The sequence below is a fragment of the Hippopotamus amphibius genome, chromosome 8 (assembly GCF_030028045.1).
Source record: "Hippopotamus amphibius kiboko isolate mHipAmp2 chromosome 8, mHipAmp2.hap2, whole genome shotgun sequence".
Classification (NCBI taxonomy): Eukaryota; Metazoa; Chordata; class Mammalia; order Artiodactyla; family Hippopotamidae; genus Hippopotamus; species Hippopotamus amphibius.
In genome coordinates, this window is record NC_080193.1 from 116083272 (window position 1) to 116098396 (window position 15125).

General features: G+C 35.8%; 1 protein-coding gene across 1 annotated transcript in view; it reads right to left on the reverse strand.

The window, feature by feature from the left end:
• FAM171B (family with sequence similarity 171 member B) overlaps positions 1-15125 on the reverse strand; it is a 58611-nt gene that overhangs the window by 14052 nt on the left and 29434 nt on the right. The window contains exons 2-4 of the mRNA XM_057747252.1: positions 6427-6660; positions 4773-4865; positions 1696-1854 (exon numbers count right to left, since the gene is read on the reverse strand). Of these exons, the coding sequence (XP_057603235.1) occupies positions 1696-1854; positions 4773-4865; positions 6427-6660 (486 nt within the window). The remainder of the gene's footprint in view (positions 1-1695; positions 1855-4772; positions 4866-6426; positions 6661-15125) is intronic.

Consider the following 15125-nt stretch of genomic DNA (forward strand, 5'->3'; position numbering starts at 1 on the left):
CACAGGCTCTAGAGCGCAGGCTCAATAGTTGTTACGCACGGGCTTAGTTGCTCCAAGGCATGTGGGATCTTCCTGGGGCAGGGCTGGAACCCGTGTCCCCTGCATTGGCAGGTAGATTCTTAACCACTGCGCCACCTAGGAAGTCCCATGGCAATTTAAATTTAAATGAAATTAGCAATTTAGTTCCTCAGTGCACTGGTCATATTTCAAGAGCTCAATGGCCACATGTGGCTAGCACCTTACCATACTGGGCAGAGCAGAACATTCCCATTTGTCAGTACGGCTCAAGAACTTTTAAAACATTAGCAGCGTTCTCAGGACAATTGAAACGTTTAATGAATAATCTCAAAAGCAGGTGGTAGAGGAATGCTGAAGGACAGAGCACGTTATGACTCTTTCCCACTGAATCTAATGAGTCTTGTTCATAAACACCCTCCAGTGCAACTTCAGCCTCATTTGTGACAGTGTATATATTGGTACCATTCTTGTGAAGCTTTGATTTTGAGCATTCTATAACTTACATCTGGAAAACTGTGGCAGGTGTCTTAGATTGGCTTCCTCAAGAAGCAGACCCTGAAATAACAATTTGGGAGGAAGCACCCACCCGCCACTGAGGGAACAGAGGAGTAACACAGAAGAAGGAAGGAAGCCAACATAGGATGTGTTAATGAACAGGTATGTATGCTTTATGTGCTCTTTATCTGTCATTGGTTGAGAGCTTGCCCCTTGTGAGGGCCAAGTCTGCTTCCTGGACCAGGGAATGCCCTTAGGCAGAGTCACAGATGTGTGCAGTAGAAACACAGGCTTGAAACAGAGGAGAGGGTCATCTGGCTGGGGCATCAATAGCATCAGCTACAACAGGTGAAAAAAAAAAAAAAGCTTCTCTAACCATAACACCTACATGCTTATTACTCTAATTTCTGACTACTCCCCAAATGATATGGACCAAAATTTGACTCAAGTGAAACCATAAATATTACAGATTGTCTGAGGTGATTTTAAAAGCAGTGGAATTTGTTAATTGCTACAACTGGTAGAAATGGTAGAACAAGTGTGGATAGAGGGAAGATACAGTTTTTATAGGGGTCATTCTTAAGTTAATTTTTAAATAAAATGTAAGATTCCATCATCTTCTTAACTTACGTCATGACAGCCTTATGTAAATGTGCTAGTGCTGTTGAATCTGAAAAATATTTTTCAATATTACCATTTTACTCATAGAGAATATCAAATATATTTGAAAAGAAAAATTTCCAATTGCTTATTTCAATCTATAAACTTTTTTATAGTTAACAATTATTGACACTTCTGATCAATTTGATAATAGGTCAAATCATATATATGTAAATTCTTAATCAAATTTCCACTTTTAAATGTATTTTTTAATTTGCAAAATTATACATTATTCATTACTATTTTCTATACCTTGTTTAATTACTTCCCTTAGATAAAAATATCCTGTAAATTAAATTCTCCATTAATTTGAAATAATGTATGCAGAAGACTCTGGTATAATCTTTCTTTCATTGGATACAAGGGACTGCCTATAAACACTTTAATAACTATATTTATGTTTCATAAGTGACATGTCTCCTCCGAAGCTTAAATGAATTTCAAACATCTAAATAATATTTGATGAGAGATTTATATACTGTTTTTATAAATAGAGTAGATTATGTAAAAATTAGAAAATACCTGACTTATTGAGAGTAATTCCAGTTGTATACAGAAAATTATCCACTTTCAAAAACTGTTGTAGAACTGTAAGGTAGCCTGTAACGTTGCTAATGTGATGGCTGTTGGGTAGTTTAATTAAGGCTTTTGAAAACTGAACACTTGGTTGAGATTTGGCATCTGGAAAAAGAAAACCTCGTTAGCAAATAGACAAAACAAATGCATATTAAGCACAGCACTATTGGTCAGGACATTTTACTCTAAGTGAACCACTTATTTCTAAAACATTACTAACATCTCCTAATTCTAATTATTATTTTATACTCAGATCTGAATAAATAAGAAATGCCCCTTGCTTTAGATCACACAAGGCACATTTAGCCTAGAGGCTGCTTGATTTGCCTGCCCAGAATTTTTTCACCCTTTGAGTTTCACTCTAGGGAACCACACGTTGACCCATGTGGTTCACCTGGGGTATCATTTCTGTAACAAGAGTAGAGGTAATGGTACATCTCAAAATGGACTGAAACCAATCAAAAGCAGCTCATTATCCTGTTGGCCAGAGTGATTTGTTGAATGATGGGACTTGTGACAACCACGGTTAATGAGATGCAACGTGAGTTTTGCTTGGACTTCTAGGGGAAAAGACTTGACTTGCTATTCCCCACTAGATTTTATGTGAGCAGCTATATGTTTGAGAGTTGCGAAAGCCACCTGTGACCATAAATGAGAGATCATTTGAAAATTGAGACAATATTTAAGAAGTGGAGGGTTGAGAAATGGAAAAGTAAAAAAACTAGTTCTCAATTATTTCAACTGAAGCCCTGATCAAGCCATGTCTAAAGCTGGTCCCATTCCTACACTTACCAATCATTTGAGCAGTAAATAAGTGCTTCCTTTGGGCTTAAGCTAGTTTAGGGTTGGGTTTTCAACAGCTTGCAACAGGAAGTATCTTTGATGACACGCCATATACTTAAGTGGGTAGGTTTCTCTATCAGCCGATTAAACATGCATTAAAAGTTTTTCAAATGCCAGGCATTCAATTTAAAAATATTATCTCATGTTAATAACTTTGAATTGACTATCCTCTAATTTATGGAGAACCCAGGGACAATACTGATTTTTTTCTGTAATCAGCAGATCTTTAACAATTCAACAGTCAACTCATATTAAAACTAAAAATTATCAGAAACAATCAGCTAAACTCTTAGGATGAAAAAAGATCCCATTTTTAAAGTTACATGACAATAAAGTATACACTGATTTTGAGAATTATCTTACATTGTTTTATTTGTCATTTATGTATGAAGCTAGTAAAATAGTACCAGGAAAATAAATAGTTAAGGAATATAAAAAGAAACAACACATCTATATTATCCTTGTTAAGCTGCTTTGAGGGTACAATGTAATACCTAATACCTTTTGATCCCTTACAGGTACTATCTACAACTTAGTCTTATAAAATGTGTGGCTTAATTATGATGAAAATCCACACTTCTTTACAACCGAAAACATACGCTAAAAGAAATGTCTAACTGGACTTCTCTAAGGTTTTACACATTCCTGAAGTTTCCAATTTCTCCTGCTCCTTTTACTACAAATATATTTACACACAGACCTAACACATTTTCACTATAGAAAATGAACACCTTTCTGATAAAATCTTGGAAGGGAAAATATAAACGTTTTTTGGAAGTTAAGAAGTGAGGATGTATACTTTCTAAGGAAAGATTTAATATCATCAGAAACATCCACCCTTTCCCGGTTGGCCTCACCAATAAGTCAACTCTTAGGGAGATGAGATAGTAAAAGGAATTTCTGAAGGTTCAGTATTCTCACAGAGACAGGCACGTGGCATGGGCAGTGCCACCCAGCGAGATGAGAGCTCACCACTGCTTGGTACAGTGGCAAAGGAGTGGCACATGATCCTTTTCATATAACCCAGCAGAAATTACAATTTGTAACGGGGTTTGAAGAGGCCAGTAAGGAGTAGGAATGTGTCAAGATAAAACCAAACAAACAAAATGAAGAGGGACTGCGGAGAACCTGATTTCACTAAGGCCCCAGCAGCATAAAATGTGGCCTCTCGCTGCACGCATGTAACTCCTGTTTACGTTCCACCCATCCTGCCAAGGACCAGCAAACTCAGTGCAAGAGTAAGAGATTCTATTGCATGTCTCAGTAAATTACTCCAAGATTAATCAAACCCTGGTTAATTTTTTCCAAATGATAGCATTAGGTTTTCTTTTTTAACACGTTAGGACTAAATAAGATAGCTTCTGAAAATGAAGAGAATTTCAAAAACAGTTCTTTTTACTATGACTCTTATATTGGACTTTACTTTGAGGTTTTCTGCCTTTACCAGTCATTCCTATTATGCTTTACCTCTAAACATTAATTTCCCAAAAGAAACAAAGTAAATTATTGTCACTTACAGAGGTTTTAATAATATGCAGCAACAGTCACAAAATGATGGAATTTCCCCTAAGGACTAGTTAAGGGAGGTGAGGAGGTGAGGTAAGGATGAAACTATCATCTTTATGGTTGGGAAAGCAGAGCTGGAGGACACAGCTTGAATCAGACCCCAAATCAGGCTTCCTGTATTCCTGCCCTTGGGATATGCAAGTGGGGCAAATCATGTCTACCAGCAGATACTTAACTCCCCAGCCTCAGGGCTTTCCCACACAGGCAGCAAGGTTAATGTCAGAGGCAGGAATGAAGGTGACCTGCAAACTAGAAAGCCCCAGGGTCTGAGTCCTTTTCCCAGTTTCACCAACTACCACGGCCGAGCTAGAGATGTAGTTTGTAAAGAAGTTCAGAAGCTCTTTCCAGTATTCTGAAAGTCAAATGTTCTGCTGGGGGTGGCTAAAATGGTAAAAGAGAGAATGATTCCCACTACACAAAAAAATCTGCTATAGTTTGATAGTGAAATAAGAATCAGTTCAGATCAACGTGTAGGCAATACTAATCATCCCTGATCAATTAACGTTCTTCCCACCTTATAATCAACACTGACCCATTGGTGAAAAAGTACAGTTATACAATATAGTCACTTTTAAGTGTTTATTTACTAGCTAAGTAAGAAGGGGTATACTTACCAGCTAATTTTCCAGTAATTAAAACAGTATCTTCAAATAGCCATATATTTGCTTGGCTTTGCGGGAACAGTGAAAGTGTAACTGATGAATATACTGTGAAATATAACACAATTAGAATATTTTATTAGATGTTGGGGGAAAACTGGGACAAATATAGTTCTGCTCCAGCAGGTCCTAAAAATGTGGGAAAAAACAAATTGTGTGACAGGAAAAGCAATTCAAAACAGAGGAAGGATGCATGTAAAATATGTTGGAGGAAGAAAAGGAACATAACGAAGATTGGGTATCACTATTTTACTAATTTTTTAAAATTTCATACAGTAGCTTGTACCAAGGTGACCAATGATATTCTCTAACCTCAGATATATATGGCCAAGTTAAATGCGTAAACAACCCTCTGCTATATTCTTTATATGATCATTACTTATTTCCTTTTTTTATTGACATCTGTGTTTAGTTTCTTATTTTAATAGGATCACCTCTAATATTTTACAGTTAAGTATGATTTTGAGATATCTAAGGGAATCTTTGTGGTCCTAGTCTTTAAAGAGTTTGTTCTTGGTTAGGCATGAATGGTGAACTTATGCATTTCAGGCAATTGTTGATATTATCGCATATTGCTCTAATGAACAGTTGTGCTTAACTTCTGTCTTTTAAAAAAAACTTAGAGCATTTGAGACCATGAATTCACCTCAAATACATCCCTATACAGATTTTCTAGTCACTTTATTAAAATTTTTTTCACATGAATCATTCAATTATCTAATTCATTTTTCATTTTTTCTCATTCTATTTAAATAGGTTCAAGAATTCAAATGTTTCCAATATGAAACTAAATAAAATATCTAAAACCTAACAACAAGAACCACAATAAAAATTTTTAAAGATTGATTACCTAACATATCATCCTTCCAATCAATCAGACTTGTATTCTGGTACCTTGTATGGCCATTTTCCCCAATATTCAATTAGTTATACTACATCATACCAATTCTTTTTCCAGCTTTATTGAGATGTAATTGACATCTAACATCATGTAAGTTTAAGGAGTACAATGTGATGATTTGATATGTGTATATATTGAGAAATGATTACTAATTCTTTCTCCAGTATGCCTCTTGTAGTCTCACCTCTCCATTTCCTTTCTTACAGCAGACTATCGTTACTGTCCACCAACACAGCCACAGCTTCACAGCTAGGCTCCCTGAATTCATTTTTGCCCTGCTGTTGGCCTATTCTTTATACATTGTAAACTCAGTTTCTAAATAACTTACTTTCATGTGCTCAAGAATCTACAAGAACTGCTTTATTATTCATCATGTAAGTCTAAACTGTTCATCTTATCTTTTGTGAATGTCCTTTCATCATCTGGCCCTTTACCCTACTTTGGCCCATCCTGCTTCTAACGAATCCTTTGGGTACGTCACGCCCCTCCCCACCACCTGCAGACAAGCTCTGTACCAGAGCAGAGCTCTTGCTCAGGATTCCTTCAAGCCTCTGTAGAAGGAAAAAGACCTTCATGTTTTCTTCAAACTGGCATGCCTTTCTAACCTCCTTATATGGACTTCACATAGACAGTCTTAATTTTCAGTTTATCAGAACAAGAGAAAAAAATCATTAACATTTTAGTAAAGGCAAAACTTTAACCGCATACTTGGCATTCTTCCAGTCTTCCAAGGCAGAGGTGTCAACACATAGCCATCTTTGTAAGCAATAATGGTTAAGCTGAGTCCTAACTTGTAGGGTACTCTTATCAACACTGCTCCATTGTTTCTAGTTACTGTGGAATTTGTCTTTGTGTAGTTTACAAACACTTCTACAACTGCTTGACTCAGGTACTGACGACTGATGATGTCATTCACCTGGACTTTCAGCATAAATACAGACACTGGAAGAGAAAAAAGACAGAAAATTGCAGCATGTTAGATCCTAGAAAGCATGTCTCTATACTTTAAAATGTCATTTAAGACAACTGAACAACAGTACAAAACTGTTGAAAAATGTAGGAAATACATACATTTGGGTGGACAGAAAGAGGTGTTAAACATTCCAACAAATTCATTATTCTTCCTAAAACTGGATAAATTTGAATTTATTATTAATAAGGCACAGTATTATCACTCCATTTTCTCTGCCAATTAAAAGGGGGAGAAGGGAGAACAGTGAATAATGGAAAGACAGTTTCTGCCTTTAAGAAAATAATTTTTACTTTATGCCACTAATTTCTAATATTATCAAGTTATATGGATTTAATACTAATTCAAAATACAGTCAAAGATCCTAGAGTAAAATGCCATCTCACCAAATGCACTAGTGCTTGGCTAGCTCCTTTATTTTGTTCTGCTGTCTGGAAAACAGGGGGTGTGTTTTAGTCCCAAATTACAAAATATCCAAACAAAATCCCAGCTGGACCTAGAGAATATTATGCTTAGTGAAATAAGTCAAAGAAAGAGAAATAGTATGATATCACTTATATGTGGAATCTAAAAGAAATAATACACTGGTTTGCAAGGCAGAAATAGAGACACAGATGTAGAGAACAGACATACGGACGCCAAGTGGGGAAAGCGGGGAGGTTGGGGTGGGATGAATTGGGAGATTGGGATTGCCATATATACATTACTAATAAGAAAAATAATCAAATTGTACACTTTAAAATAATAATAATACAAATGGATGTACATGCAAAACAAACACTCACAGACAAAACAAACAAGGTAACCAGAGAGAAGGGGGAGGCACAAATTAGGGGTATGGGATTAACAGATACAAACTACTCTATATAAAATGGGTAAAAAATAAATAAATAAATAAAATGGGTAAGCAACAAGAATCTATTGTACAGTGCAAGGGATTATAGCCATTATCTTGTAATAACCTATAATGGAACAAAATCTGCAAAAATACTGAATCACTATGCTGTATACCTGAAACTAATATTGTAGATCAACTATACTTCAGTTAAAAAAAAAAAAAGCTTTTTCTAAAATATAAAAAAAAATCCATTAAATATATACACAAAACTAAGATAATAAATTCAAGAAAATAAGAATTAAAGTTGTTTCTACTTAAGTAGAAATATAGATCTTCACAATGTGTTCATGGATTTACCAATAATAAGGCCTGGCTATAAAAGAACTTTTACCACATGGAAATGCCTTTGCAAAGCCTGTATCACTACACCTGTGCTAAAGATGTCTTCTTATCCACTATAAATGAGCTCTGCAGCCAGTCAAAATCGATCTCTGCCATTCCCTAGATGTGTGACTTTGGGTAAGTTACTCACCTCTTGGTCTATTTGCTCATCTGTAAAGTCAGGAGAATAGCAACTATTTTGAGCTAATAAAATAAAATAATGCAAATAATGTGCTCAGTACAGTGTTTGGTCAAATCAAATGTTAATATCTTTAATTATAATGAAAATTATTACTTCACAATTGGAGACCACTTCACAAACATGAGTACATCAGTAAGAAGCATCTCACAGGGATCAATTATGCTGCTATCCATTTGTGTAAACAAACCCATTTTTTTAAAAGAATTTTTAGCAAGAACATCACATCAGGTAAAAAAAATCCTAGTCAACACTGACTGAGTTGCAATATTGCTACAAAACTGTTGTCACACCTTATATATTTTTTGTTAAAATAAGCTAGACTTTAAATTGCTTTTGGACCACAACAAAGACATTTTAAATACAAATAGAACCACTGTAATAAGTGCCCAGTCCTAGAAAAGGTACCATTTGGTAAGTTAGAAAATAGTCCTGATCCTTTTAAGAATCTAAAAATGAGGTTAAATGTTATCTAAACACAATTCTTTATATATTCAGACACAAACATACTTTTCATATATTTCCTCATACGTGATAATTAATAAGAACTAAAATGTGTTGAGGGTTAATGAACCAGGCACTGTGTTACTTTTTAAGTGCGTCATTCTATTTTCTCTTCAAAACACCCCCATTAGATAGATACTATTGTCTTAATTTTATATATTGGTAACTGCGGGTTAGCAAGGTTTGTAAATCAGCCATGGAAGAAACTGGACACAAACTTGGGATGGTCTCTCCTCAAAGCTTGTGATCGTAAACTACTGCACTACGATTGTCTGATTATACCCTTAAAAGCTACTCTAGTCCCACTTTAGAGCGTGGAAATGGGAGGAATTGGGGGGGGGAGGGGATGACTCCCGTAGAGTCACACCTTAAAATGAGGTTCCATTAGTATATCTGAAAAATGGTTAATTTCCAACACAATTTTGTATATATTCACATGTAAACATGGAGAATAGATTGCAAGGCAAAATATAGATAACTGATGTTCATTCACACTTCTACTTTCTTAGCACTTTTAGTAATAGAAGGCCTTGTGGGAGGTTAAATTATTTGTGAGCAGTCATTACTATACTTACTTTTAAAAGAAAAATTCAGGAGCTCCCAGTACTAAAAGGTCAACTAAGCCTTGGGCCATATCTCCAACTTTCCCTCAAATTATTTAACTATCTCCCCATCATATCATAAATTCATCCCATTACTATGTTTTCACACTAAACTAAATCATGTTTCTAACAATTTAAAATCAAAATATGAAAAAGGGCTAGGAATAAATGCGTTCCTGTTGCCAAGTATTTTATGTATTAATATGTTATAATAAAAATCTCAATATACCTTTGTAAAACATGTAATATCAAGTCCATTTTATTGACGCAGAAATGAGAATTCAGACATTCAGGCAGCTACGCAAACTGCCTCAAATTTCAGTTATTAAGAAGTTGTGTCAGCCTTCAAGTGTCCCTTCCATGAACGACTGCAAAGCCATCTTTACAGCATGTTTCAGTGAGTCCTGGGGTCACACTGCTAACGTTAACTCAAGGAATGTAGGACTGCAATCATCACTGAGAACTTAAATTCTTATATAACATCAATTAAAAAGAAAAAAAGTAATCATACACACAGGCTGATGCCAAACTATGGCTTCAAACTCAAATGGGAGATACAACTCTTGAGCAAAAAAAAATAAAAGGCTGTAATAAATATAGCATGATGGGCTTCTAAACCAATGTCCTTGAATAGGTCCACCTAGTACAAAAAACTATGCGTAGAGGACACGTAGCTGCTGCTCAATTCAAAGTAATTCCCCCAGCCACCTGCCCCTAATCCCCTAGACAAAATTTACTGAGCCACTGGCATAAAGCATCTAACTCGGAATGTGAATAAAGATACACAGAGGCTAACAGTTGCTGGAGCTGAATCATCTCAGAGAGTCTGTAAGCTCCTACCCTCTGTGCTTTCCAGTGTTTCCCTGTCGCTCTCCTTCCAGAAGCTGTGCTGTACATCCCCTCCTGCTGATCTGTGAGCTATATCAAAATCCCTCCCCTAATCTTGCAGCCAGAGTCCGGTTCTGTCCCTTGCTTCCAAAGCAAGTACTTTAAATGACATGGGATACAACTGTAAATATACAATATTTTATTTAATAGGTAGCCCTATCTTTTAGAAGAGAAGGCAAAGGAGGGAAGGATAATATACCAAGAATATGATAAACCATACGAGAGAGACTGCATATAACTAGAAGCTAATGGAACTAACTTTCCTTACTAAAATTTGGTAATGGGTCTTACTCAAACCAAATGTACCTACAGTGGTTCCTTCAACAGCATTTTCAGGAATGGGACTAATAGGGAATCTTTACTAATTCGTTTGCTCCAAAGATTAATTTCAGAAATTTTCAGAGCCTTTGGATTTATAGACAAAGTCCAATGCGTAGTAAGGTCTTAAGTTAAATTCATTTAAAATAAAAAACTCTGCACAGTCCATCTGTTTGTAAAAGTACAGCTGCCAAAATAAGACACCCTAAAACCTCCTGGCACTCTGAAGCTGGGTTTGATTCATAAAATGTTTTCAAAAAATATTTTCTAATCCAGAGTAGATGATTTTTTTTCACATGTACTAGTAATGTTAATATAATAAATTTGATGAGAAATGAGTATCAAATTCAGAAAAAACAATTTGCAAAGGTCAAATCTTGGCTATCAAAATCATAACCTCTCTCTCTGAGGAGATTCCCTCTATCTGTACTTTAGATTGCCTAATAGATTTAGGACATACTGTAGGCCTGACCAGCACTGTTCTCTATAGCTCAAATGGGGAAAAACCTAGTGTTTGTGTAATACACACACATGCACACACACACCCTGCTCCCTCAGGCCCAGTGCTAGAAACTTTACACACGTTGTCCAATTTCATCCTAATACAAACCTGAAAGACTTCCCCCATTTTAAGGCAAGGAAATGGAGGTAAAATTGAGCAGCTGATAGAGTACAGGCAGGATTAAAAGGTTCATTTTTACTCCACGTCCCATGTATTTTTACTCCACGTTCTCCCTCATTGAAAAGCCTTAGGAATTTGGTTTCCACCATATTCACTACCTTTACTTCTTTCCTCCCAACCAGTGCGGAGAAGGGGGTGCTCATTTTGCTGACCCTCTGAGCTGCTCGCCCCCTCCCTAGCCTGGGTTTTCTAGCTCCAGCATAAGCAGCAGCAAAAACAGCATTAAAAAAAAATATCTGAAAAACAAAATCTTGGCTGAAAGCCTGGTTACAGCAATTAAAGAGACACGAACAACTCTCTTTCCTCCAAATAAAAAGCTATAAAGAACTAGCTGTCATGACTTAGGATGCTTCTGACTTCTGTGATGTCAACCATTTGATCAGGCAAACAGCACTGGCAGCCAGAAGTAATACATATCCATAATAATCCCCCTTACAGCTCTCTTCTCCAACAAAAACACTTTGGCATTTAGATTGGGCAGACTGTGTGGTTAAATATAAGATTTTCACCCAGAGGTGCTTTTGTTTCCATAATCTACCTACTCTTCTCCATTGTATTTTTCAGCTTTCCATGCCCGTATTATTTTCTCTGTCACTTAATTATAATCGTTATGTCTCGCCCACATAATCTTCTTTTCGATATGTCACCATTGGTTTAAAAACGGTTCAGTATCAAAGGATTTCAACTGCACTCTTAGAAAACGTATAATCTAAATGTTGAGAGAAACAAGTAAAAATAAAATACACATCCATGAGCAAGATCCTGAGCTTGCTGGCAAAGGTTTAACTATCTAGCACGTGATTAGAAGCGTTAAGTAGTGAGAATCACAAATTCAAAAGACTACTAAGTAGGTATAAAGATATGTTCTTGAAAAAAACACATTAGAATCAACATTGTATTATGGTTTCGCTATAGGATATGGGCAGGTAACTCAAAGTCCAGAAAGGGGTAAAAAAAAGTACTGCTAGCTATTTATTTGGTGACATCTGGAGTGGGGTGGGCTGAGAAATTACAACCCCACTTCTTTTCAAGAGAATCTGACATCATCTTATTATGTCGTTACTATTATGTAGGTTACAACTATATCCACGGAGAAACTTTATTTTCAGATTTCTCCAGTATAAAAACTAGCCTACTTCTTTTCAATTATATTTAAAGTATCTATAATAATTTCATCTAATATACAACTTTTTTCCTCTCTAGGAATATGCTAAAAATATACTAGGTATATAAAGTTTTTATAAACAGATCACAGATAAAATTTAATAAAATATTTTAACATGAAAATTTTAAAACTTTGAAATTTATGCATCCTAAATGAGAACTATAAAAAATAAAGCACAAAAAAATATAGTGAAATTAAATAATTGATTGGGTACAATTAGAAATGTTTATCTACATTGATTCAGTCAACAAATATTTACTGACTGCCTGATTTGGGCCAGATCTGCACTAGCTAGGTAATGGGGCTACAAACATTAATAGGATACATTCTTACCTTGAGGAAGAGTCTAAGGAAACATGAAAACACAGTACTGCAGAATTACCTAATATTACTATAAAGGAAGTTTTTAAAAGGTCATATTGAAACAGAGACAAGGGAAGAACCTTCTACAGTACCTAATACAATCTTCTATGAAATTATGTAGAAATTCAGAATCAACATGTGTAACTATTCCTATAAGTATCAATCTCAAAGAGAGATGCCTACACTACCATGCTCATTGCAGCATTATTCCCAATAGCAAAGATATGGAAACAGCCTAAACGTCCATCAGCAGATGAATGGATAAAGAGAACTGGTAGATACCTACAATGAGATATTATTCAGCCTTTAAAAAAAAAGGAAATCCTGCCCCTTGCAACAATATGGATGGAGCTGGAGGACATTATGTTAAGTGAAATAAGCCAGACACAGGAAGAAAATAATGTATGTAATGTATGATCTCACATATATGTGGAAACTAAAATAGTCAAAATCACAGAAGCAGAGATTAGAATGGTAACTGCCAGGGTCTGAGAGGAGGGAGAAATGAGGAAGTGATGGTCAAACGGTGCGAAGTTTCAGTTATGTAAGATAAATAAGTACTAGAGATTTAGTATACAGCACAGTGCCTATCACTAACAATACTGTACTATATAGCTAACACTTCCTAAGAGGGTTGCTCTTACTTTAAGTGTTCTTACCACAAAATAATAATAATAATAGGGGCGGGAAGAAACTTTGGGAGACGATGGACATGCCTATGGCTTTGATGGTTTCACAGGTGTATATTTTCCCCGAGCTCATTAAGTTATATACATTAAATATCTACAGGCTTTACATGTCAATCGTGCCTCAATAAAATGGTTTTTAAAAAATGAGTATCAAAAAATGTGGATCTCATATCTACTTTGGAATCAGTTCACATTATCATTATTTGAACAGGGAAAATGTAGACCTTTTGAGTCCATATCTCCAAAGGGTCCGCCCATTCATTCTCTCCTGTTTTCCATGATCTGACTTTTTGGTCCTCCAGTGGAGACTTCATGGTGAGAACCCAAAAGATGCTATGACTCAAATCAAGCTTTACTGGAGACATTCAGAGACTAGTTTGTTCTCCACCCACTATTTTCATACAAAATATTCAGTCAGAGAAATCTTAGCATAGAGCTAGCTAAAAGCTATCTTAGGATGTAAACAAAAAACATCTGGTTCCACATTTAAATGTCAAGGTATTTAAAGCCTTTAATAAAGACACCATCATGATTTCACTAAAGAGAATCTCAACTGCCAAGTCTTTAGCCTAGCATTCAAAAGCTGACATCTGGCCACCACCTCCCATTCCAGCCTTATTTCCCACTAACCACTCTCTTATCAGGATTAGCAAACTACAGCCTGCAGGCCAACTCTGACCTGCAGCCTGTTTTTGTAAATAAAGTTTTATTGGAACACTGCCAGTGTACTCATTTGTGGATTGCCTATGGCTGCTTTTGCTGCAACAGCAGAGGCCATATGATCTACAAAGAAACTATTTGCTCTCTGGCACTTTACCAAAAAAGTTTGCAGAACTCTCCTCTATACCGTCACATAAATGGGTTACTGGCACTATCCAAGACTAGCCCTCTCTCCTGGTACATCATTCCTTTCTTCTATCTGAAAAAAAATCTTAATTTTAATCTCTACCCACCAAAAATCCCAATCTATCCTTCAAAATTGAGGTCAAACGCCCCTCTTCAAATTAATTTGCCCTAATGCCAATTTTCCTGACCAAATTATATTCCTCATTTTGCATTTAAATTTCACTGTATGAAAATAAAGATCATTTTTGCAAAAAAAAAAAAAAAAAAAATGCGCTAATCCCTTATCTTTTCTTCCGTACTGACTCATCTAATGGCACATAGTATATTATGGTGAATGTTTTACTTTCTGTGTATTTATCTTCTCTGTGAGAACAATCTTCTTGACAGCCAATACTATTTCAAACTCAGCCTTGTGTTTTGCCAGAGTTTACTAAGGGGTTTAGCACGTAGATTCTAGATGAATGGAAGAGGGGTGGAGAGGAAGGGAGGGAAGATGAGATGAGTAGGGAAAAAAAAAAGAGGAAATGAAGGAAGAGAGGAAGAGAAGATCAGAAGTGGCCATGCTCTGGGAAAAGAATGATAATTGTAGGATTTCCACAGAAGCCACTTGAAATTATAGCCAGCTTTCCAGCCCCAGTATTTGGTGAAATTTTCAGCTTAATCCCATAGTTTCCACTGAGAAATATTTTACATTATTACAATAATCACAAAAACAGATATTAAGATTCCTTTTCCTTTTGGAAATTAATACGACTTTTCCTTCCTTCTAAGAACATTTAACTTGGAAATTTTGACTAGAGAACATATAAGTAGCAAAACTTGCTAAATAAATATAAAGCAACTGTATCATAGCAAAGATTAAATTTACTTTCACTATTACAAAACAATACCAACGAAGTAGTTTTACAATTCTTTCTCCCTGGGTACCAGCATAATTTCCCTATCTAATTGGAAGGAGGGCT